The sequence below is a fragment of the Indicator indicator genome, chromosome 1 (assembly GCF_027791375.1).
Source record: "Indicator indicator isolate 239-I01 chromosome 1, UM_Iind_1.1, whole genome shotgun sequence".
NCBI classification, from domain to species: domain Eukaryota; kingdom Metazoa; phylum Chordata; class Aves; order Piciformes; family Indicatoridae; genus Indicator; species Indicator indicator.
Genome location: NC_072010.1, coordinates 21,593,642 through 21,616,976, shown reverse-complemented (window position 1 = coordinate 21,616,976; position 23,335 = coordinate 21,593,642). Strand labels below are relative to the sequence as shown.

At 40.6% G+C, this 23,335-nt stretch overlaps 1 protein-coding gene across 1 annotated transcript in view; it reads left to right on the top strand.

The window, feature by feature from the left end:
• ATP8A2 (ATPase phospholipid transporting 8A2) overlaps positions 1 to 23,335 on the top strand; it is a 293,926-nt gene that overhangs the window by 190,342 nt on the left and 80,249 nt on the right. Inside the window, exons 30-32 of the mRNA XM_054386416.1 lie at positions 1,146 to 1,207; positions 1,543 to 1,599; positions 7,101 to 7,208. Of these exons, the coding sequence (XP_054242391.1) occupies positions 1,146 to 1,207; positions 1,543 to 1,599; positions 7,101 to 7,208 (227 nt within the window). The remainder of the gene's footprint in view (positions 1 to 1,145; positions 1,208 to 1,542; positions 1,600 to 7,100; positions 7,209 to 23,335) is intronic.

The following is a 23,335-nucleotide window of genomic DNA, read 5'->3' as shown; positions in this document are numbered from 1 at the left end:
AAGAGAAAAGAGAGCAGAGATATAGAACCAACAACTTCCAGAAAGCGTTCCCAACCTGTCAGTTCTTTGGACACAACCATGTGAAGCCACTATAGAAGAAAATCATAAGTAGTTTGGGGTAATTGCATTGACTAAATATGTAGTCTTTTTACATGTAAGTTGGACAGTCTTTACCACAGAGGCCAAGGTGTTAAGGAGTCTTACTGATCCAGGAAACCTACATTATAGGAACATAGTTAGCTAAGAAGGTGGCCATAGTTTAAGAATGTGAAATCCAGTTTTGCAAATCTAGGAAAATAGTACCCTTGTAGTAGAAACACTATGCTAGGCAGCGTGCATTTAGGAACAGGTCCAAGGTTTTATCCAAAGCCGTTTTCATCCCTGCTGTTCATGTATTTCTCTAGCAGTTGTCTTAAAACCTGTGAAAACAGCAATACTTACATGCTTGAGTAATGCTTGAAAGCTCTTGTGAGTACAAATTCATTTGGCATTAGTGTGGCTGTCGAATGTGCTTTCATGGTGTTCCGGTTTTATTCAACAAGGGCTAAGAAAGACTAAACAGACATTTGAAGTACTGCCAAAGTTGGCACTTTCAAATGATTAAGATATACTTACCCTTGTGCACACTTGACTAGAGAAAGGGTACATGGAGACTGAATGCTGCTCAGTTAATGAATTAACCTCCAGTAAAATATTTTAGATGCTATGCCTGTCTTTTGTAGATGAAACTTTTGCAGCTTTTCTTAATTCAGCTGTGTTTTGTCACAAATCAGCTGTTGTTTTACAAGCTTTTTCTTCACAGACACAGCAAATAATGGGATTTGTAAGTAATCTCAGTAAATAATACAGACAAATAGTGACAGAAAAAGTGACACTGACATACTTCAGCTCCTAGAGTCTGGCAAACACTTCCGCTTTTCTAGAATAGCTTCTGGCAGTGAGGACTATCTAAGAACCATGTCTGAGGCCTGGCTTAGCAAAACTATATTACTGTTCCCTTGCAGCTTCTAAAAGTGTGTTTAGTTGTTCTAAAAGGCAAGGATGAGGACAGTTGTTTTCTTACAAAAATCCGCCATGTTATTTCATCCGTTCCATTGGTATTAACTGATTTTGAATGTGATAATTTTTCTTTTTTTTTCTTCCAGATGCAGTATTCACAAATGGTCAAGGAATAGACTATTTATTTGTTGGAAATATAGTTTACACTGTAAGTTTGTATGCCTTAGCAATTCTTCAGCAACAGGATTTCTTTTTCCTCTTTTTTTTTTTATGCCATCGGAAAAAAGTGTAAAGAAAAGTTGTGCAAGTGAAATAAAATCAGAGTTATTTTCTGTGTGTGGGTTCTCCCCCTGCCTTCTTGTTTCCCTTTTTTTTTTTTTTTTTCTTCCCTTAGATAACAGTATCTTCTGCTTTGTCCTTCCCTCAAGGTCCTGGGTAGTTACCCAAATGCTAGTAACTTTTTAGGCATAAAGGGGAGATTGGGCTATGAACACCTTTGAATTTGAAAGGGTTAGTACTGATATTGTCCTTTTTACCTTGCAGTATGTTGTAGTCACTGTTTGTCTGAAAGCTGGCTTGGAAACAACTGCATGGACTAGAGTAAGTGTCTTATTTTATTAGCATACTTTCCTCCTTAATGGTTATTAATACAGAAGAGAAGTACTAAATATCATTTGAGACTTCAATGTTTTAATTAGATCTTTTGTATAGGGCTGAACTGCTAAGCTCCCTAAGTACAGGATGTGGGTGGAGAATGAACTCATAGATCACATGTGGTGAAAAAGGGCAGCCTGTCAGAAGCAGGAAGAGAATGCTACAAAGATATTGCCAACATCTCTAAATGTTTTAAATTGGCAAAGTTTTGCATTAAATGAACATACTACTATAATTGCTTAAGGAAATAGATTAAGAACATTGTCTTTGTAGCTCCTTAAAAAACTAAGGCAATAGGGCATGAAAAGTGTCTTCCCACAGAGGAACAACTGGGCTTTGAAAACATCTTTGAAGCTAGTAAAAAACACTAGTGACTTCACATTGGATGAGATTTTATAGTTTGGAAATTAGTATAACAAAGATGTTTGTTAAACTAGTATGTAGATTTCTAGACATGAGTCATTTACCTGCAATGAATCAATGCTCTGTCACTGGTATGTGTCAGAATCCAGGAGGGCAGTGACCTCCGGTGTGGGGGCGGAGCCCTGTGTTGGTGAAACTTCAACACTTTTTTTCCCCCCATCTTTCACCCAGCTACTCTGAAATACTTCTGTCTTTCTGTCCTTCTTTCTGTCTTTCTGTCCTTCTTTCTGTCTTTCTGTCCTTCTTTCTGTCTTTCTGTCCTTCTTTCTGTCTTTCTGTCCTTCTTTCTGTCTTTCTGTCTTTCTGTCTTTCTGTCTTTCTGTCTTTCTGTCTTTCTGTCTTTCTGTCTTTCTGTCTTTCTGTCTTTCTGTCTTTCTGTCTTTCTGTCTTTCTGTCTTTCTGTCTTTCTGTCTTTCTGTCTTTCTGTCTTTCTGTCTTTCTGTCTTTCTGTCTGTCTTTCTGTCTTTCTGTCTTTCTGTCTTTCTGTCTTTCTGTCTGTCTGTCTTTCTGTCTGTCTGTCTTTCTGTCTGTCTGTCTTTCTGTCTGTCTGTCTTTCTGTCTGTCTGTCTGTCTGTCTGTCTGTCTGTCTGTCTGTCTGTCTGTCTGTCTGTCTGTCTGTCTGTCTGTCTGTCTGTCTGTCTGTCTGTCTGTCTGTCTGTCTGTCTGTCTGTCTGTCTGTCTGTCTGTCTCGCTCACTTTCTCTCTCATTTTGATAATTCCCTGTTTCTCCACACCTATAAGATAACTTAGAAGAACCTTGATTTCGTGACATACTAAGACACTCAGTCCTCAAGCCCAACCTGTTTTTGAGGACTCTCGTATTCTTATTTCACAAGTTGCTTAAAGGGGTCTGTCTTAAATCTCATAAACTCGTTGCTTCTGTTAATTGTAAAATGTTGGTGTTTTGCATTCCTCACAGAGGATTTGTTAAGGTTTGTGAACTGATGTCTATTCTGAATTTTGAATATGAAATGTTATCTTGTGTGGGTTCTTTGTTATTAGAGAGACACTAATACACTCTGCCTCATTTCCTCATCTGAAAATAAAAATCTGTTCTTCTTTTGCTATTGCTTATGGATAAGTTCTGTGTTGTGTATCAACACTTCAAAATGCAAAAATTCAACAAATTACCCCCTCATGCACAAAAGAAGGGGATATACCCAAGTCTGCATTGGAGGCATGTGAGCCTGCTTAGATCTTGTTATGTTGTGAATTAATTAATGGTTCTTTTTTCCCTGGGTAACTGGTGTCTTTTCAGTGACTTGGGGATTATCATGATACCCTTTTCTAATTTTTATAAGATACCATAATGTTTAATAGATCTCAGAGATTTTTAACACTGACATTTTACAGAGGAATTACTATTTTGCACAGAAAAGTACTTGTCTTTAGAATCACCTTTTTTTGCATATAACTTCTGATTCCTGACCCATTGCTTTGAAAAGTGACTCTCAGTATTTTATAGTCTGATCTTGGTTACATTTATTGTTTCAGCTGTGAGGATGTCAACATAGAATCATAGAATCAGTCAGGGTTGGAAGGGACCACAAGGATCATCTAGTTCCAACCCCCCTGCCATGGCCAGGGACACCTCACACTAGATCAGGCTGGCCAGAGCCTCATCCAGCCTGGCCTTAAATACCTCCAGGGATGGAGCCTCAACCACTTCCCTGGGCAACCCATTCCAGGCTCTTACCACTCTCATGGTGAAGAACTTCCTCACGTCCAGCCTGAATCTCCCCACTTCCAGCTTTGTTCCATTCTCCCTAGTCCTGTCTCTACCTGATATCCTAAAATGTCCCTCCCCAGCTTTCTTGTAGGCCCCCTTCAGATACTGGAAGACCACAGTAAGGTCACCTCAGAGCCTTCTCTTCTCCAGACTAAGCAGCCCCAACTCTTTCAGTCTGTCCTCGTAGGAGAGGTGCTCCAGCCCTTGGATCATCCTTCTCTAGACACTTTCCAGCATGTCCATGTTGCTCTTTTAACAGGGGCTCCAGAACTGGACACAGTACTCCAGGTGGGGTCTCACCAGAGCTGAGTAGAGTGGGAGAATCACCTCTCTCAACCTGCTGGCCACACTTCTCCTGATGCAGCCCAGGATCTGGTTGGCTTTCTGGGCTGCAAGTGCACACTGACAGCTCATGTTGAGCTTCTCGTCCACCAGCACCTCCAAGACTCTTTCCTCAGGGCTGCTCTCCAGCCAGTCACTGCCCAGCCTGTATTTGTGCTTGGGATTGCCTCGACCCAGATGCAGGACCCTGCACTTGGTCTTGTTGAACCTCATGAGGTTGGCTTGTGCCCACCTCTCCAGCCTGTCAAGGTCCCTCTGGATGCCATCCCTTCCCTCCAGCCTGTCTGCTGCACCACACAGCTTGGTGTCGTCAGCAAACTTGCTGAGGATCTTTAGGTTACTTGAGGAGTATTAAATGTGCAACATTCCTTTAAGTGTCTTCTCCATCAGGTGGATTGGTTACATGCAATTTTCTCATGACAATGAGAGGGATACTGCCACTTGGGAGAACATGATGGGTTCAGCTAAGATAGCACAGATTTAAAGTGGTTGGGAGCCTGATATACTGAGTAGGTAGTGTAGAAAGAAGGGGCTTGGTAAAAGTGGTAGTGTGATGCAGAACAGAACTTGCACATTGGAGCTGTTTGGAGCAGCTTCATGTTAATGTGTTAGCTATCTGGAACACTGCAGCAGGCTTTTCCCCAGGCACAACTTTCTTCACTGCTTTACCTCGTTATATGAATTAGTTCATATAAACAGGATGCACAGGATGGCCATACAATGTCTCTGATTTTTATGTGACAGCCTTCATTTCTTTCTTCTGGCATTAATTTAGCATACCTGAGGGACTCTTGTTTTGCACATGAAATTTCAAGAGGTCAATGGTAGAGATCAGTGGGGAGTTACTGGTGCAGAGGCTGGTGAGGACAGTATCTAAGGAAGGTTTGCAGGCAGGGCAAGGAGGGCTCTTCCTGAAAACAGAAGGTTTTTTTAAAGGTAGAGATGCAATTCAGGTAGGTAGAAGCCTGAGACAGAAATGACTGGGATGAGAAGATGATAAAAGACAATGTATAATGAGCAAAGTCTTTGCTCTCAGGTGAGAGCTGCAAATCTCGAAAGCTGTCCTACTGGCAAACTGGAAAGAAAAAGTGGAAGGATACAAGAAAAATTAAGACATCCTTTCACTACTATAAATAACAGCTCCTACCAAATAAGTCTTAAATTGGTTTCTCTGCTTGCATTTATCTTTACAGGGGAAAGCAGTGCTGGTGCTGCTCTGCCAATTTATGGGACTTGCTTTTCTTGAAGATTCATTCTTGCAGCAGCCTTGTAGTACTTTGGGGAACTGAGCTCTGCAGTTATTCGCTGTGGCAGGGCTTCAGTTCACTCAATCTTGACATGAATTTTCCCTAATTTTGAGAAAAGCAAATACACTGAAAGAATAAAAACCTCCCATTCCTCTGTTTTTAAAGAGAAATAAAATAAATCCTTCCAGTGACTTAGTTTTACTCACCTTAAAACCAAATTAAAAAGTCTTGGGTTTTGTTGGGTATGTTTGGGTTTTCTTTATTGCTGCTATTGTAGTTTTGGTGGTTGTTGGTTTTTGTTTGGTTGTTTTTTTGTTTGTTTTTTTTTTAATGAAGCTGTTGCTGGTCAGATCTTGCAGGTGAAACAGATTAAACAAAAATTTGAAAAGAAGTTTTCCTTCCCACTGTCTCCCCTTAGGAAGGGGTCTGTCCTATGTCCTGATCATCAGCCTAGCAGCTTTCAGGATTGAACAAAATTCCAACTCTTCAAGAGTGCCTAGAAGAATGTTCTTTCCATCACCTCTAATGTTTTGCTTTATGAATGTGACTACTGTAAGGCAGCCTCTAGTTGCTCCCAGCTATCTGCCAGTCAGCACTGGTGCTGCAGACTTCTTGCTTGTTTCAGAGGAGCAATCTTCTTCTTCTTCTTCCAGAAATTTGTGTCTGTCTCACAGCAGGCAGAAGAAAATACTCAGACACTTGTTTAGTTCTCAGTTATAATGTTCAAAAAGTCCATAAATGCAGTCATCAGGTAGAAAGCATAAAGCCGAGAACTAAACAGACACACTGTGTCCACCATGGCAATCAGTGTGTGAATTCATTCTCATGTTCCAAAACCTATATGTAATTAGTAATTAAGATTTATGCAGGTACTTGTCTGAATTGGAGCCAAAGTCATCAGCCTCAGAAGTTGTTGGCATCCAGAAAAGCTGGAGCCAATAATGAGCTCAGTTGCTTGTTACAACTGAAATTACTGATTCAATCCACTGCAGTCTAAGAGTAAAACAGCTTAAATCATCTGAGCAGCAAAATATGGTGTGTAGGAAAATTTATTTTATTTAATGCAACTGAAACAAGGTCTGTGCTGGACATGGGTTTGGTCACTTTAATAGTATTTTTATTTACTTCTAGTGTGTCTGCAGACTCAAGTGCATTTTATATCTGTAAATCACTTAGGGTGCCTTCAAAACAAAACAAACAAAACAAACCAAAAAAAAAAAAACCTAACTAAAAAGCTACCCCAAAGATGATCAGTAGATGTTGATTCTGGTAGAGTATTGCACAGCACCCAATCTTCCTCCGTGAAAGGTGAGTGGTGCATGCGACTTGTATGCAATCCTGTCTGTCCTAAGGGATTTGTCCATGTGAACCTTAACTTGAGCCTTTGAAAATTTCTACCTTGATGTATGTGTTGAACCTGGTATGTGCATGACAGGAAGTAGGAACTAGATGAGAGAAATCAGAGTTCCGAGGAAAATCTGATGAGCTTTTGGACTTCCAAGTAAGGCAGACTGGCTGAGAGACTGTTTGCCCTGTTGTGAGGCAAAGATGAAAGAGGAGGACTGGTAACAGTCTGTGCTACTGGCCTGAAACCAAGTGCAGGAGACAGGCCTGAGTGAGCCTGAACAGAGGAAATACCACGATAGGTTACACGGACAGTAGAAGTGCCCTGTGTTGACTCTTCTCTTTTCCTTACTCCTTAACAGTTCAGTCACCTGGCTGTCTGGGGAAGCATGCTGCTCTGGCTGGTGTTCTTCGGTGTCTACTCAGCCATCTGGCCCACGTTTCCCATTGCACCAGACATGCTGGGACAGGTCAGTATTGACACTTGGCTCCATCACGAGCTGCTCAGCACACTTACCAGTGCTGCACACAATTCTTGGAAAGGAGTTGTGCTCTTGTAAGAGTGCTTCTACTTCATTTTAACCTTTCTTTATTATTTTTTTTAAATCCTTGCATTCATTTAGCTCCATCTCCTCATAAGAGCTCTTTTTTTCCCCAAAAGTGACATCATATGTGATTATATGCACTGTGGATATTGTATGACAGTTGATGGTTCAGTTGGACAGCAGTGAGACTGGGTCTTTCATTAGTGCTTTCCTACTAAGACTTTGTGTGTTTGACAAAATGCCCAGTAGAAATTTAGTTTGTTTTGGGGGTATGGTTTTTATTGTGGGTTCATTTTTTTCTATACATCTTATTTTCATATTCCTTTTTTCCTGCATTCATTTTAAATAAACCAGAATTTACTTGTGGATAGGATGAGGTGTTCTGAAGCAGAAGGGAAGCTGATGTGTTACTGATCCCTTTATAGTATTAGGGTAATTTTGGATTTTTTTTTCCTTCACTGTCAGCTGTGAGTTCCTGGTGGCAATTTTTTCCCTTTAGTGTCGTTATTTCAACTTGTGTTGAGAAGATTGAGTCATGAGTCTGTCAAAATCACTCAAGAACGTTGTGCATATTTAAAATAGAGGTTTACCATGAACAATGAAGAACTTAATAAATGTATGGTGAAAAGTTATTCCTCAAAAGTAGAGCTGCTGACAAGACTAACAGAAAAAAGCATTTTGTAATAAGCTTAAAATTTTCTTTAATGAAAAGATGCAGTTTATAATACAGAAAGAAGAAAAGCAGTAATTTTAACAAAGAATCTAAATAATAACCGAAGAATGTGCCAAGTAATAGCAAGCCAATTAGAGATTTTTGAGGTTACTCTTGTGTTTGTGCTCAACAAGAGCAGTCAAGTGTAATTTCGTTGCTGTTCTGACCTAATACATATTTTATTATCCTGTGCTAAAACACTGGGGATAATGGAAGCAATGGCAGATTTTCATGAACAGCTCTTTACAGCAGAGAGTGACAGCTGACAGGCTTGGATCAGCAACTAAGCAACTGACAGACAAAGCCTCTGATAGTATTTCATGGTGATCTTTGTGTGTCTCACAGCATATAGAGCATTAGTAGCTCTAATTCACATTTTCATATATCAAGCAGGAATTTGACTTGAATATTGTACAGAACCATATCCACAGCAGGCTTGTAGCACTACCTTTAGAACAGCAGCCTTCTAAAACACACAAGCAATAAGGTGAGTTATTCATACAAGAAGAGTCAGACTATTGACTCTAGCTTGGTGTTGTTGCTACTTGCCTCTCATGTTTTTATTTCTTTTTTTCCCTTTCTTCCAAAAATAGCTCCTTTCTTTTTTTTTTTAATGTCAACTAAATTCCTGTTGTGTTGGACATCAAGACTTGCTCCAATATAAATCACAGTTGTAAGAGCAAAAGCTTTCTGTTAATTAGGTTATTGTTTTTCTTGAACATGTTTTTAGGAAGTGTTTCTACTTAAACTTTGGTGGTTTGCTTTCTGACATTATGATTTGAGAAGCAGTATTAATATCTTGCTGTGATGAAAATTATCTAATGCAGTAATTTTAGTGGGGAACACGTCTACTTTGTCTAGTCCTGTACTTGTGGAGCTGTATCCATGAGTCAGTAATGATCAGTCCATGTTAGGAATTGTGCATTCTTGTATAGAGACACTTTTTGAATGCAAGCAGTCAGAAACCATCTGTTGTATGGCTTTCACTGTGTGTGTCTCAATACCATTTTATCACAGTTTTCTTGTACTTTTGAGAGAAGAAAAGGCAGTGGAAGACAGTGGATGTTTTGTTTCCTTTATCCTTTTACAAAATCAAGTAAAGCTCCTGAGGTAAAGGGAACCTGCTTACCACTCGTGTTAACTTAGACAAAAGTCTCTTGAGTCATCAATTGCTGTCAGTTCGTGGTGAAATGGGCTGGGATCATGATAGGCTGTAGTCAGTAAAATGGATTGTCTTGCTGCTTCCCAGACTTAAGCTATTCCTTTACTACTCCTATGTTATTTTCTACATTTACAAGTGATCAAGGTGTCTTAGAAGTTTTGGGTTACTTTTAAATCTTGCTAGTGTATTATCTAGATTATTTTAGATAATCATCCTGTGCAATACCAATAGCAATTTAAGGGAGCTGTTTGAAACTCACCTAGCATCTGCCCCAGTCAGCACTTTGTGGTATCAGTAGAGATGGCATTGGAAGTGCAAAACCTTTTATTCTATCCATTTATCAGATGTCAGCATGAAGCCTTGCAAACTTTTAAGTATGTGAAAAGATGCTTTGTTTCCACTGAGATTTATTTAACCATTTTCACTAAGTATTTTTTTTTGCTCTTCCTTGAGCTCAAATGAAAGCAAGTTGGTTATTCTCTGCTACTAAAGAGTCAATGTATTTCTTATGTTTCCATTACAGCATTCATTATAGAATACATGTAGCATAGTAAGACACAGCTGTGATAAATATCTCAATAGTCCTTAATAGAAGTTTTTCAATAGTATGACATCTGGTACTTTGGAAATAAGCTCCTTGAAGTTTTGGGGAAACTTTTTTCAGATGCACAAGTAGTATTTTCCTGTAATAATATCGGAAGCAATACTGCAAGACAAAGGAAGCCCTCTGGTAGCTCGCTCTGGTAGTTAAGACTTACCACCAAAGGTTGTTGGAGACAAGTAGGTACCTATGGTTTTTTAAAACATGTTACCCACTTTGATACTTATTAATTAAGAGGTGGTACAGAAATTTGCTGCTTGAAGGAGGTGGATACCTTCTAAATTATCCTCTACCTGATCTGTTAATGTTTGTGGTTCATACCCACCAATAGTTTTGTTGACCAGCACAGTATCTCTAGTCCTGCCTTCATGCAATCCTGGGTATTCTGTTTACCTAGGGGTTGGAGATTTGATGTGACAAAGGGAGCAGTGAGCCATGACATTTGTGGTGGTTTCTTGCATGTGTCATAGAGGCCATGTAAGTGAAATGCTGCCATATTCTTTTTTTGTATGAATTTCTTCTTAGGAATTGTAGCATACTTGAGGTTTTTGAGAATCATGTTTCACTGTATGGGATGACAGTCTGTGCAGGTGTTGCCATCCAGGCACATACCTAGATACCTGTGTATGTGTACAAGAGGATGTTATATATATGTAAGCAAGTGATTGCACTTTGAGTTTTGATCCAGATGTTATGTAAGATGACGAGTAACTGATAGACTCCTTCCTCACCCCAAGCTAAAATACTCTATTTTTAGTGTTTTGAGGGAGAGTGGGAGTGTCAGTGAAGGGGTGTTCTCTTCACTTCTGTGAAGCATCTGTTACTGACTGTGGATGAAGAAATTAATACTACTGAGCTGTGACTTTTGTGACCTATTTCTCTTAATGTAAGTATTGGTTTTGTCTGCCTCACTCATTAGTTGTTGTTACCATGAAGGAACAGGCTGAAGGAGCAGTGGTAAGGAAGAGTTTTAATCTGGTTTTGAGGAGGGTCGTGTTGTGGTTAATCCAAAATGCAGATTAGGGACCTCTGGGCTTCTTCACTTGAAAATTGAGAGAATCACAGTTGTGAAAATCACAATCTGAATCATTGTCATACTACTAGCTTTGCTTCTGCTTAGTGGGAAAAGCTACATCCAAGAGCCACTTTCATAATGGTAGGCATGCTCTTTGTTTCCTACTGCTGCCCACATGTGGTGGTTTGGCCCTGGCTGGGGGTCAGATGCCCACCAAGGCCACTCTATCACTCCCTTTCTTGAATGAGGAGAAGAGGAAATAGAATAAAAGGTCTGTGAGTCAAGATAGAAGCAATTTAATAGGATGTAAAGCAAAAGGGAAGGCTGCACATGGAAGCAAGAGCAAACAAAAGTGTTATTCTCTACTTTCCATCAGCAGATGATGTTCAGTCAGTTCCCAGGAAGCAGGGCTTCAATACAGGTAGCAGTTGCTCCTGAGGACAGACACCATCAACGAAATGTTTCCACACTTCCTTCTTTCACTTAGCTTTTATATCTGAGCTGACGTCATATGGCATGGAATACCCCTTTGGTCTGTTTGGGTCAGCTGGCCCAGCTGTGTCCCCTCCCAAAATCTTACCTGTCCCTCAGCCTACTGTTGTGGGGGAAAACGCTGGAAAAGCACAGCCTTGGTGCCTCGCTCAGCAGTTGCCAAAACACTGGTGTGCTATCAACACCCAAGCTACAGCAATAGAAAGATCCTCTGGGCAGAATTAACTGCAGCTCAGTCAAACCAGTACACCACATTATTACTGATAGAAGGCATGTCTAGTTTTCCACTGAACTGTCAAATTCTTGCTAAATTGTTTATCTACACATAAAGACTTCGAGGAAACTGTGCATCAGCTTTACCTGCACTAAGTGCTTTTTACAAGAGCAGTGTAATCAAGATCTCTGGTTGATCCTATGTAATGTGAAAGCAGCAGGACTTACTCATATGATTTGTCAAGAAAACATCTATCCCTTTGCTTTTTAGCAAAGCTTTCCATTCTTCTCTAGGTATGCCATTACCAAGACAGTTTCACCTTAGCTATTGCATGATGTCATTAGCTTTCTTAAGGGCGGGAGGTGATCTAGAGGGTTTGATGGACTTCGGTTGTGTAGTCACTTGTAGCTGACCTTCAGTCTGAAGCACTCCTAAATCTTTGCTGATTCAGTTTTTGCCAAAAAATGTGAGAAAACTTCATGGTTTGGAAAACTTGGAAGCAACACAAAACGAAACCAAAAAATCCTAGAGGCAAGATAATAATCATTCCAATGTAATAAGCAGGTTTCACATGATGGCTTTTTCAAATCCCCACTGAAATACTGACAGCTTAATGTATGTTTTCATGCTTTCCAGAATATTTTTGCTTTTCTGTACATTTGAGTCTTCTTTCAGAGGTCTTAGTTATTGTTCTTTTTGGATTCTCATATATCCAGTTTGGTGCTACTTAGAAAATTGGCTGTTCTGATTGTGGTTTGTTTGTCTACAATGGATTGCACATTGCATTGTGGTATAAGTGTTTTGGTTGGTGGAAATGCTTCATTCAGCTGTTAAGCAGAAATCAGACTTTGCCTGCAGACTGAGGTCCGTAATGCCTGCTGATTGTGTTTGTTTTTATTATTCTACACATCAGTCTCCATGGTGCTTGATGTGGTTTGGAACATATTCTGCAGTTCTGGACTAGACTCTGAGCAGACAAATTAGACTAATGAAACATGCATATATTTTTAAGCATCTGATGGAGTGGGGGTTTTGTTTTTATGAGCTACACATGACTTTCAGAAACCAATCTCTTGCTTCTAGATGCTTGGTGTCATACACCAGAAAGATTTAAAAAAAGGAGATGAAAATAAATATTTTAGTAACTCCTGAATGTGGCACTAATAGATTAAACATGGTTATTTTCTGGAGGCTAACACCCCAAAACATGTCGTTTTACCTAATATACTGCAACAGACTTCGCAGAAGTATTTAAAAAAAATGTCCCAGAATTATTTCTCCTTTGAAAGCATTTCATGAAGGCTTTAAAGCAGGGACTATATATGCAGCTCTGCCCAGCACTATGCTGACATTTCCTATATAGAGACTTGTGAAAATAGTCTTAAGCTACGAGCATAAAAGCTTGTTCTGGTTTGAGAACTAGAAGTGCAGAGCAAGACAGTTAGCTGCCCTTCTGACTTCTCTGAGGTAGTCATGAATGCACCTTCGCTTTGTTTGTTGTTTCTGCCTTGCAGAAGAACTGTTCCTCTCAGCCTAGTCTGTTAGTTGAAGGAGAAATAGGAAAGTAAATGGAGATAAATGGTCACCTGCAGGTTGTACAGATGGTGCATAGTGTCAGCTGGTTTTCCTTATGTGTTGCAGCATAAACTGGATGCTAGCCATGCTGTCTGGCCAAAGTCTGTTTGGAGATCAGTTAGCCTTAACAAGTTTAAATTCTGCTCAGTAGCTTGAACCAGAAATACAGTGTGCACACAGAACACTTCTGTGTAATTGGCAGATTATCCAGATTTATTGGGTTTGGAGTGGGGTATGGAGTGGTGTCCAGGAACCAAGCTGCTTCACTCAGAATTAACGTTCAATAGTGATGGACTGTGCTTTAAAAATTGCATCTTTTTTCAATTTTGAGTTTTGAGTTGCTCAGTGTCCTTCAGAATTTCTCCAACTCACTTTCTTGTATATTTAAAAGTAACAAAGCCTTCTTGCATGCTTGTGGAAAGATGTTTGGAAGATCGCCTGTTCAGTATTTTCTTAATTAGAAACAGCTATAGTTTAAATATAGCAAAGCAGCTACTGTATAGTACCAGAGGCAGTGTGTGTACTAATACTCGTGTCTTCAAAGAAGTCTGTGTTTTGAAGCCCTCTTGATGAGTAAGGACAAATTAAGAGTGCAGTGGATCAGAACATTTCTGCTGTAGATTGTTCTGCATTAGGGACTTAAAGAGGAAACCTAAACAACTCTGCAGTGTGGGTTCATCATGTAGGACAAGGGTTTGTATGCAACTTGGTAAAAGAAAAAAATTTTTCTGTTGGATAGAGTAACTGGAGAGTAGCCAAACCATTTTCATGCCTCTTGAGAAGCACTCAGCTTCTTTGGCATCTTCTGTGTATCGTCTTATATCAACTATGTCAACTCTGTAGGCTAGCAATGTGCTTCATGGGGGATGGGGTAGAGTGGGCTGCAGGGGAATGAAAGGGACTTCATAGCCAAGAGATTTGGGTCCAGCTTGGTGCATGCTTGCTCTTTGGTTCTGTCTGTCATTGTCATATGTAGGAACCAGCCAGTTTTCTAGACATTGTGAAGGCATCAAGCAATACCCTGCTCCTACATGGAGTTTATTGCCTAAATTGTCTGGCATGATGAGGTTGAGCAGGACAGAGGGGCACAAATGTAGAGATACTAATATGCCACGGTTCCTCTAATCTAGGACACCAAGAAGGGAAGGTGGTAGGGTAATTCTGCATGTCAAATGGTATTTAAAAGGCCATCTAAGCTTATAGCAGTGAAGCTGTGACCGCTTCAGAAAATAAGAGCGGCAGCAGATGGGATCTGTTCCAGAGGGCAGGAGGTGACTGTCTGAGAGTTGGAATTAGTGGTTTTATAGCTTACTTCGGTCACACTTAAATTGCTTTGTTTTCTGATGGATGCAGGAAAGCCCAGACAGCAGATATTTGGGGTTTGGTTGGATTGTTGTTTTTCTCTTTCATTCCTTGGGGACAAGGCAGGTTGTGTTTTGTTTTTATTTGAATTTGCCTATTAGAAAGAGGCATTGTTTGGGGAGGATTTCATTGCTTCTTTAGTTGAATTTGTGTTCCATGCCACCATTTCTCTCCTGCACAGGTTAGATTGCATTTTTGAGACAAGCATAGCTGTTTCATGTGGGAAAATATTTCCAGATCAATTTGAAACATACCTTTATTCCCTTTCCTCCCTACAGTATATGTTTCATGAGATCATTTTTTCCCAATCGTGTTATGTCAAAATTTGATCCACAAAGCCCTGAGGAGTGGAAATGATCTCTCTTATGAAGTTTTAAGGCAAATATGGGTACAACAGACTTCAAGAGTGATGAGGCTGGAAGGAGCACAGCTTTCCTAAGTACCCTGCCCACTGCCATGGATCAGCTGGTGCAGTCTGTCTCCTGTAGTTTTCCTCTTAACTCAGCTGCTGCTGGTGGTGGTAGTACCTTACACTGTTTCTCGGTCATGTCCAACAAAAAGTAATTTTAATCCAAATACTGTAGGTTTTGGGTGCCTTTGAGTGCCTGTGTGGGAACTGTACCTATTTGGCTTGTAGATTGTAGTTTTTCATTTGGCTGTATCACTTGAGCTGGTACTTCTACATCAATAACCTTGTTAGAAGGCATAGGAAGGAGACTGGAAAAGATGAACCATGTTATAACAACGCTAAGCAGGTACACACACTTCCAGAGAGCCACAATTTCTTTGGAGTACAGGATTCAATAGGATTGATAGGAAACAAGGACATAAAATAATACAAGTGTTGGCTGTAACATAGTATCTTAAGTGTGAGATTAGATGTTCCACCCCTGGTCTCTGTTGCATAAAATTAAACAATGGCATCTCTCAGTAGCTTGATGTTGGGAAGCAATTTTTTTCCACCATTAAGAGCTGCGGTCTCTCTTGCCAAGCATCTTGTAGGGCTCTATCTTGGAGCTCTGCACAGATCTCTTTTCCGGTAGACAACTGAAGGTGATTTGGTGCTTATTGTAGACTCATCAGGCCAATGGAGAGAAAGCTTGGGTGGTAGTTTTGTCACACACAAAAACCAGAAAAGTAACCATAAACATCTTTTCTCTATGGTGCAGAGTACTTTGGAGGATGCTAGAGGAGAAGGAAGGGTTCACTACAGTGACTGAATGGTAGATCGATTGTTAAAATCGACCCGAAATAGCTTTTGTTTTGTTTTCAATTAATTAGTCCAGATTCATGGTGTTAAGCAGTGTTACTCATTTTTCTAATTTTTTTACCCTATTTGGCAATTTGGAGATGCCAATTAATTTCGAAGTGATGAACCAGAACAATATTATATGCAAACTTAATTCCTTCATCTCATTCTCTGAAGTGTTAAAGTCATTTACACTGATTTGTTTAGAGCAGTTCTCATTTTCAGAAGGTTTCTGGGAAGGAATAGAATGAACACCCTACCAAACATCAGTTCCACCTGTAACAGCCTGTGAGCTGCACCCAGTATCGAGCAAAGTGGATGCTGAGGGAATTGAATTCTTAGTTATAGAATGAAGAAACATGAGATTGAATGTCAAAGTTTCCATGCCATCCTCAGTTCATTGCTTGATGTGCAAAATGTGTGACTAGGCAGAAGACAATGTAGTTAGTGTGTAATTTTAGACAATAGAAAATGACTATCACCTTTGCCGTGTCTTGGAGGAAGCATCTGTTTTGGTGAACAGCTAAAGGGTTTTAGTTTGGTATTTCTTTTATTAGTCCTACAGTTCCTGTATCTATGTAAACTATTGCCTGCAGTGTTTTATCGGACAGTGTATGTACATAAAATGTAGATGTTTGGCATCTCTTTTTCATGTGTGGAACAAATAGGGGGTTCTGAAAGAGTTTTTAAGACAGATGTGCTGAAAAGGGGTAGTGTTAGGCTGTATTTATTTTAGACAAGCACAAAAAGTAACCACTTCAAGCTTTGCTTCGAGAAGCTGCATTCCAGAAAGGCTTTTCCAAATTCAAGTGAAGTTTCTCCACTCTAATGGTACAGAAGACAGATGAAGTGATGGTGAATTTCTTTGGTAGGGTTATATTGTTGGCATCCATTGTGTTTTATAGAATTGCATACAAATATAAAAAACGTTTTTTTTTTAATGGAGAAGGGAGCCTATGGAGTAACAAAATAGGAATTTGGTGGGGAGCAAAACATCAAAAACTAAGGCTTTGTCAGTTTTCCTTAGGTGCTTGTAAAAAATGCTGTCATCATTTGGGGCTGGGCAAAGTCTCATTGAGCTGATGGATCTCACTGCTACTGTTCCCTCAGAATATATGTGAAGAGCAGCTGAACTCATGAATCACCTTGTATTTTCACACAAATGAAAAGATGTATGGAAGGCACCTACAAAATCCAAAATGTTTACATAAACCAAATAAACATTTATTGATAAATGTTTGTTTTCAGCTGTATGTAAGTAAGGCGCATGAGGGCTGTGGAATTATGTGAGAAAGTTGGAAATAGCCAGAGAGAGGACTGAGAGTTTGCTTTCTCCTGTTATACTGTTACAATCCCTAGGCCTTAAATTCTCTTCTCTGCAGAGACATCACTGCTGGCTTGGGAAGGCTGAGCTGAGAGTTGGGTTTGTTCCTGCTGTGCCATTGCTCTCAGTATTGGCCAGCCACAAGTGTTACTAGTCAAAGTCCCTGGCCTTGCATTCATCTCTATACACATCACTGTTCCCTGGGATCTTCTGCAACTTCCAGGATCTTCCCCAGCTTCCAGGTTTTTCCTTGCAGCCAGCATCTTCACTGTCTTTCCAAATCCTCTCCCCCATTTTTTCCAAGACAATCACTTCTTTTTATGGACTGTTCTTTTTGACATGGAACCCCAAGCCCCTGGTTTTCCTCATCTAAGTGGTCTACACAACACATAATCAACCTTGTAACTGGGAGTAATGTCTTGTCTGTGTTCATTATGCTCCTGTTTAGTTAACAAAATTTACCACCAGCTTGTACTAGATGGAGGTAGAGCAAACTCAGACTCACAGTTTCTTGTGATTTTATCCACAAATCCTGGAATATATTGTTTTGCTCTTGAAATATTCTTGAGGATCTTGTTGGAGTTACTTAGGGGCAGGAAAATCCACTCAGTGAATCAGCCCAACTGGATAGATAGTGTTGTAGCAACTTCACAAGAAAATACTCTTCCCAGAAAGCCAAACTGCTGTGTACCAAGCAATCTGGGCTTTTTCTGTTGATCGTCATCAAGTCTGACTGATAACCTGGTGCTTAGGTCTCCCCCTCAGCCTTCTCTTCTCCAGACTGGTGATATCCATTTCTTCTGACCCTCCTCATAAGACTTGTTCTTGAGACCCTTCAGTGGCTTCATTACCCTTCTGTAGACACACTCTAGCAATTCAATGTCCTTCTAGTAAGGGCCCCAAAACTCAACAGAGTGTTGCCTCACCAGTGTCAAGTACAGGGGGGATGCTCACTTCCCTACTCCTGCAGGCCACATGATTTCTGATACAGGCCAGGATGCTAATGGCCTTGGCCACTTGGTCACACTGCTGGCTCATGTTCAGCCATCTATTAGTTAGCACCCCATCAGCTCCTTTCCGAACAGGCAGCTTTCTAGCCACTCTGCCCTAAGCCTGTAACATGTCAGGAGATTTGTTGTGACCCAGGTGTAGGACCCAGCACTTGGCCTTGTTGAATCACATACAATTGACTTAAAACCCATCAGTCCAGATCCTTCTGTAGAGGCTTCCTACCCTCAAGCAGGTTAACAGTTTTCTTCATCTTGGCATCATCTGCAAATGTCCTGAGGTTGCCCTTGATCCCTCTTTGAGGTCATGGATAAAGATATTCAAGAAAACTGGCTCAAATACCGAGCCCTGAGGGCCACCACTTGTGCCAGCTGGATTTAACTTCATTCAAAACCACTCAGAGCCCAAACAGTTTCTCCAGGAGAATGCTGTGGAAAATTGTCAAAGGCTTTATTAAAGTACAGGTAAATGACACCCACAGCCTTGTCCTTATCCACTAAGCAGGTCACCTTGTCATACAATGAAATTAGGTTAGTCTTGCAGGACTTGCCTTTCATAAAGCCATGGTGGCTAGACTGATTTGTTGGTTGGCATAATGGCACTCAGGATGATCTGCTTCATAACTTTCCCTGGCACTGAGGTTAGACTGACAGGTTAGTAGTTCCCTGGGTCTTGCTTCCAGACCTTCTTGTAGAAGATGGGCATGACATTTGCTAACCTCCAGTCAAATGAGGCCTCCCAGGACTGCTGATAAATGATGGAAAGAGTCTTGGTCAACATTTCAACCGTCTCCCTTAGTGCCCTGGGGTGTATGCCATATAGACATGTGTGTCACCGACCATTTCCTCTTGGGTTATTAGGCCTGCATCCTGCTCCCCATCCCTGTGGTCTAGCTTGTGGGGCTGGGCACTGAGAGAACAACTGCTCCTGCAGTTTATATTTCCTTCTTGAAGAATGTTCAGCCTACCTGGACTCCTTTGACCCTTTAGGACTGCCTCCCAAGGAACTTTTGTGGACCAGTCTGCTGAACAGCTTAAAGTCTGCCCTTCAGAAGTCCAAGGTAGCAGTTCTGGCAACTTCCATCCTTCTCCAAGAATCAAACCCCGTATATTTTCATGATTACTACACCCAGACTACCTTCAACCTTCTTTCTGAAGAGTGAGTTTATAGCTACCTGTTGCATCTCTATAGTTGTGCAAGTCATTCCACCACATTTCTATGATGGCAGCTATGTCATAGTTTTCCTGATGTAGAAGGACTTCCAGCTCCTCCTGTTTGTTGCTGGAGCTACATGCACTTCAGTTGGGCTGTTGATCCTGCCATCTTTCTTGGGGAGAAGGCCTGATTTCTGTGTGACCATTCTGAAGTGCTTCTATGGTTTCTAGCATATAGAATAAGCCTTTCATCTTTGCTGCCACATGGATTTCCATCCCCTACTCTACTCATATGGCAGAACAAAGGACCTTCCTAGCGTGATGTCCCTCAAACATGAATCTGTCTTCTCTAGTGAGCCTGGTGCAAAGATCCTTTTCCCACTTTGAGACAGTTGTACCCCCTCTGTTGCCAGCAACGTTCTTGTGTATGATGTGGGTGAAGTGCTGGTGTAGCACACATATGTATCATTAAATGTTTTAGTAGAAGTCTGTGGCTTTTGTTGTAAGTCCTTCAATCCTCATGTGACACACACAGGATGTAGATGCTGCACAGGGCGGTCATAGGAGGGAATGGGCTTTGTTAGTCACACAGTTGCAGATGTCTGAAGAAATACTTTTGTGCTCCATCTCTGCCACAGCATGTGGGAAATGTTGCATCGATCTGGTTAGTGCTTCCTGTATGTGACATGTCCACACAGTGCTTACAGAGCTGGTTAATGTTGGGACCCTTTATGCTGTGGATGAATGGCAGAAATGGGCTGGAAGCCTGTGTAGAAAGGATTTGCTAAATATAGCGTGTGAATGTTAACAGCTGTAGATATGCTGTAGCATCAGCTGCTCTCATCTGTTGCATCAGAGCTCTTTCCAAGGTTGTGTCTTTTGTAAGTGATTAAACTGTGGAAGCTTGTTGATAAACTGACAAACTTTGATTGTACAGAGCAATTAAGTTCAAGGTAACGTTCTGGATACTCATAAAGGGGATTCTGAGCTTCTATAAAGTGGGCTGTAAGCAGATATGTATGTGTTTATCAGCTTGAATGTGTCTGCAATTACTTTTTACACTAGAATCACTTCAGATACTGCTTTAAGACAGAATACAAGAGGGGTTGTGTGAAAGAAAGAAATGTCAAGAGGGGCAAAGAGAAACAAGAGCTGTGGAGGACATTGCCTGAGTTAAATTATGCTCATTAATTCAATTTGAGGCAGGAATGTGTGTAAATAAACCCTGGCAGCTGCAGCAGCTCTCATTTCTGCAGGGCTTTGGCAGGAATGCAGGGGCCAATGGACATGAAATCCTGGCGCTCTTTTGAGAAATGGCAGGCAGACAGCTCTGCAGCCAGGAGAAAGAACAATCCAAGACTTACTGAAAAGACGTAATCACTTTAAGCAGACTTGAAGGGTGTGGAGTTTCAGACGTGCAGATTTGGAGGTAAAATTAGTGCAGACAAGAACTAAGTAATTTAAAAACCACAGGGCTTACTTAAATTCTCTTGGGTTAGTGGCATTATTCACGTTCCAAATGTCCAGCCTCAAAATGTAGTATGAGAACTGTGGCTGCATCCATCAGTATCTTCAGAGTAACCTAGGTCTGGATTTTCACAAGCAGTTGTCTATAGGAAGTTTAACTGGTTTTGCTATATAGAAGAAGTTGGATATACTGGCCACATGAAGTACACTGGCATTTGTCCAAAGAAGTTTGGTCTTTAGTGCTTTTCCTGATACTGAATCCCCATGAGTGCCTATAAAAGCATTCCCATCATTTCACATGATCCTAGAATTTGTGTCCCCCTGTCTTTCCAGACATGCAGAAGGTAGATATCTCAACGGGTGCTGCAGAGGGGAAGATGAGAGCAGCAGTTCTGCAACAGTTAACAAGCAGTGGATGGATTCTCAGATCAGTGGTTTTTCAGTTGTCTTTTTTTTTAGTAGTAGCGGTTGGTATTTGTCTGAAACTAATTTGAATATGAGCTTGATGTATCAGAGGTATATAAAAAAATCAAGCAAAACAAAGTGAATGGTTTTTGAACAAAAGAAGAGTTCTTGGGTTTGCAGGTTTTAATTGAGAATTTGCAGTAACAATGTCACCTAGAGCTGAAGCAGTTGGAATTTTTGAAGGCAGCTGAATGCTTTAGTAATAGTAATCGAGGTAACCAGTAATTGCTGATATTTTACTGAAGAGTTGACATCTGATAGTTACTTTACTGATATATTAAAAAACTAAGATTGAATTTTATTTTTTTCTCAAGTGAAATCCAGCTTCTGCACTGGTCTCGTTTCTTACTTCAGTTCCATTGTCTCCAAATATTTGCATATCTAAAAGTTCAAGTGTACTGGCAAGGGAACCTGTGTGAAAACAAGGTCTAGTAAGGTCAAAATCATAGAGCAAAAGGTGCAAATGGAGGAACTTGATGTTAACAGTAATAATAATGCTTAGTATTTAGATGTTCATTGAGTTTTGGAGTAGCATCTTTGTGTTACATTAGATAAATTCATGCATGCAAAGTGCCATATGTATTTATTTTTTATCTTTTAACGTGTTAGACTTTGTCAGTGTCACTTCCAAATTACAAAGTAGGTTTTCTGTATAGCAGTTCTAAATATGTACGTAGTCTGACTTTACCACTATCTTTTTATGTTGGATGTAGTTACAGACACCTGTGTGTGGCTGATGATAAACCAGGAGGCACTCAGGAAGTTTCATAAGCAGATTAATTGTTCAAATTCTGATCTGGCTGCTCTTTTGTTATATAGCTGTCTCAGTAGCAGAAACAGAGCTGCACTGAATACATTGACTGACACATCATAAGTTTTATTTACTACTCTGCAAAAGAATATGTAAGCAGACCAGAGATTTTGTGCCACTGTATTTGGAGCACCCATGAACATTTGGAGATATAGGTCATAAAAACAGGGCAGTGGGAAAAAGCAGCCCGGCAGTCAAGCAAGGATAGACCCAGTCACGCGTAACACTGGCATTAATTTTGTTGGAAGTGACGTAAAAACAACAGCATGCAGAAGTTTGTTGGTCCTTCAGGCAATTCATATACAAGCTTGTTATAAATCTGCTTGTTTTGGTATGGAAAGTATCTGCCTGAGCAGTGGTGGTCAAAACTCAGAGCAAACTGCTGAAACTTGTAGTACAGTATTATTTTGTTCCTCCTTTTTGAGCTTTTGTTTACAGCCAGTTTTATTTTTGCCCCTTTCAGCCCAGTTCACCCTTGATACTACTAACTTCAAACATGGCCTAATGTGAGATTTAGCAATAGAAGAGCAGCAGGATCTGCTCACACCTGCTGTCTTTCAATAGCTGCCACTGGGTCAGTAGCCTTTGGCTGGCTTTGCTATTCTTGGGAAACTTGAATTTTAATTGTTTGCTCCTGTCAAGAGCAGCATGAAGAATGCTCTTTCCTCAGTCTCAGTACAGGGAGTCCGAACATGAGTGCAAGTCCTCTGAAGTCTCTGCTAGCAGCTAGCTTTGGCTGGAATAAAATCAGTTGTGATTTGTTTTGCCTCTTGTGAGTTTCACTGTTGATATACAAAGAGGTATCCAGTGTTTAAAATGTGCATCACAGCACACTCTCACTGGCATGACTGCTTCCCTCCAGCTTCTCTGGCCATTGCTGCCTGGCTTGGTACAGTCTGCATCCTGGCACATATCCCCATGCTTGGGTGCAGTGCATCCATTCCTGTTCATTACAGTTGCTACCCACACTGTGTGCTTGTTGTGTACAGTCAGAGGCTTACAGTGTTTCAAAACTTGATTTTTACTAATGTACCTGCATCTTTTTGTAGATAAGATTTTTCACGTCTCATGTCTTAAATTGACACCATTTCCTCTCTGGCTGTTCTGAGACAGCTGAGGAGCATCTTTTGCAGCTATGAGTTTGACTCCTTATCAGTTGATTCCTTACAGGGACTCTGAGCTGCACAGGGCCAGCAGCCATAGTCCTGCTTACTGGTCTTTTCTTAAACCCTGTGCACCTGTTCAGTTAACCATCTTAAGGAAGGTCCTATCCAGTGAAAACTTTTCCTTTGCCACAGACTGTGCAGTGAATATCACAGTATGGCTTCAAAAGAGCAGAAAGGACTTGAGGGAGAAATTCTGTGAGCACTCCAGCAGTTACAACAGGGGATTGAAGGGCATTTTCCGAAGTGCCCCCAATTAATTAGCAATTGCTATGGCT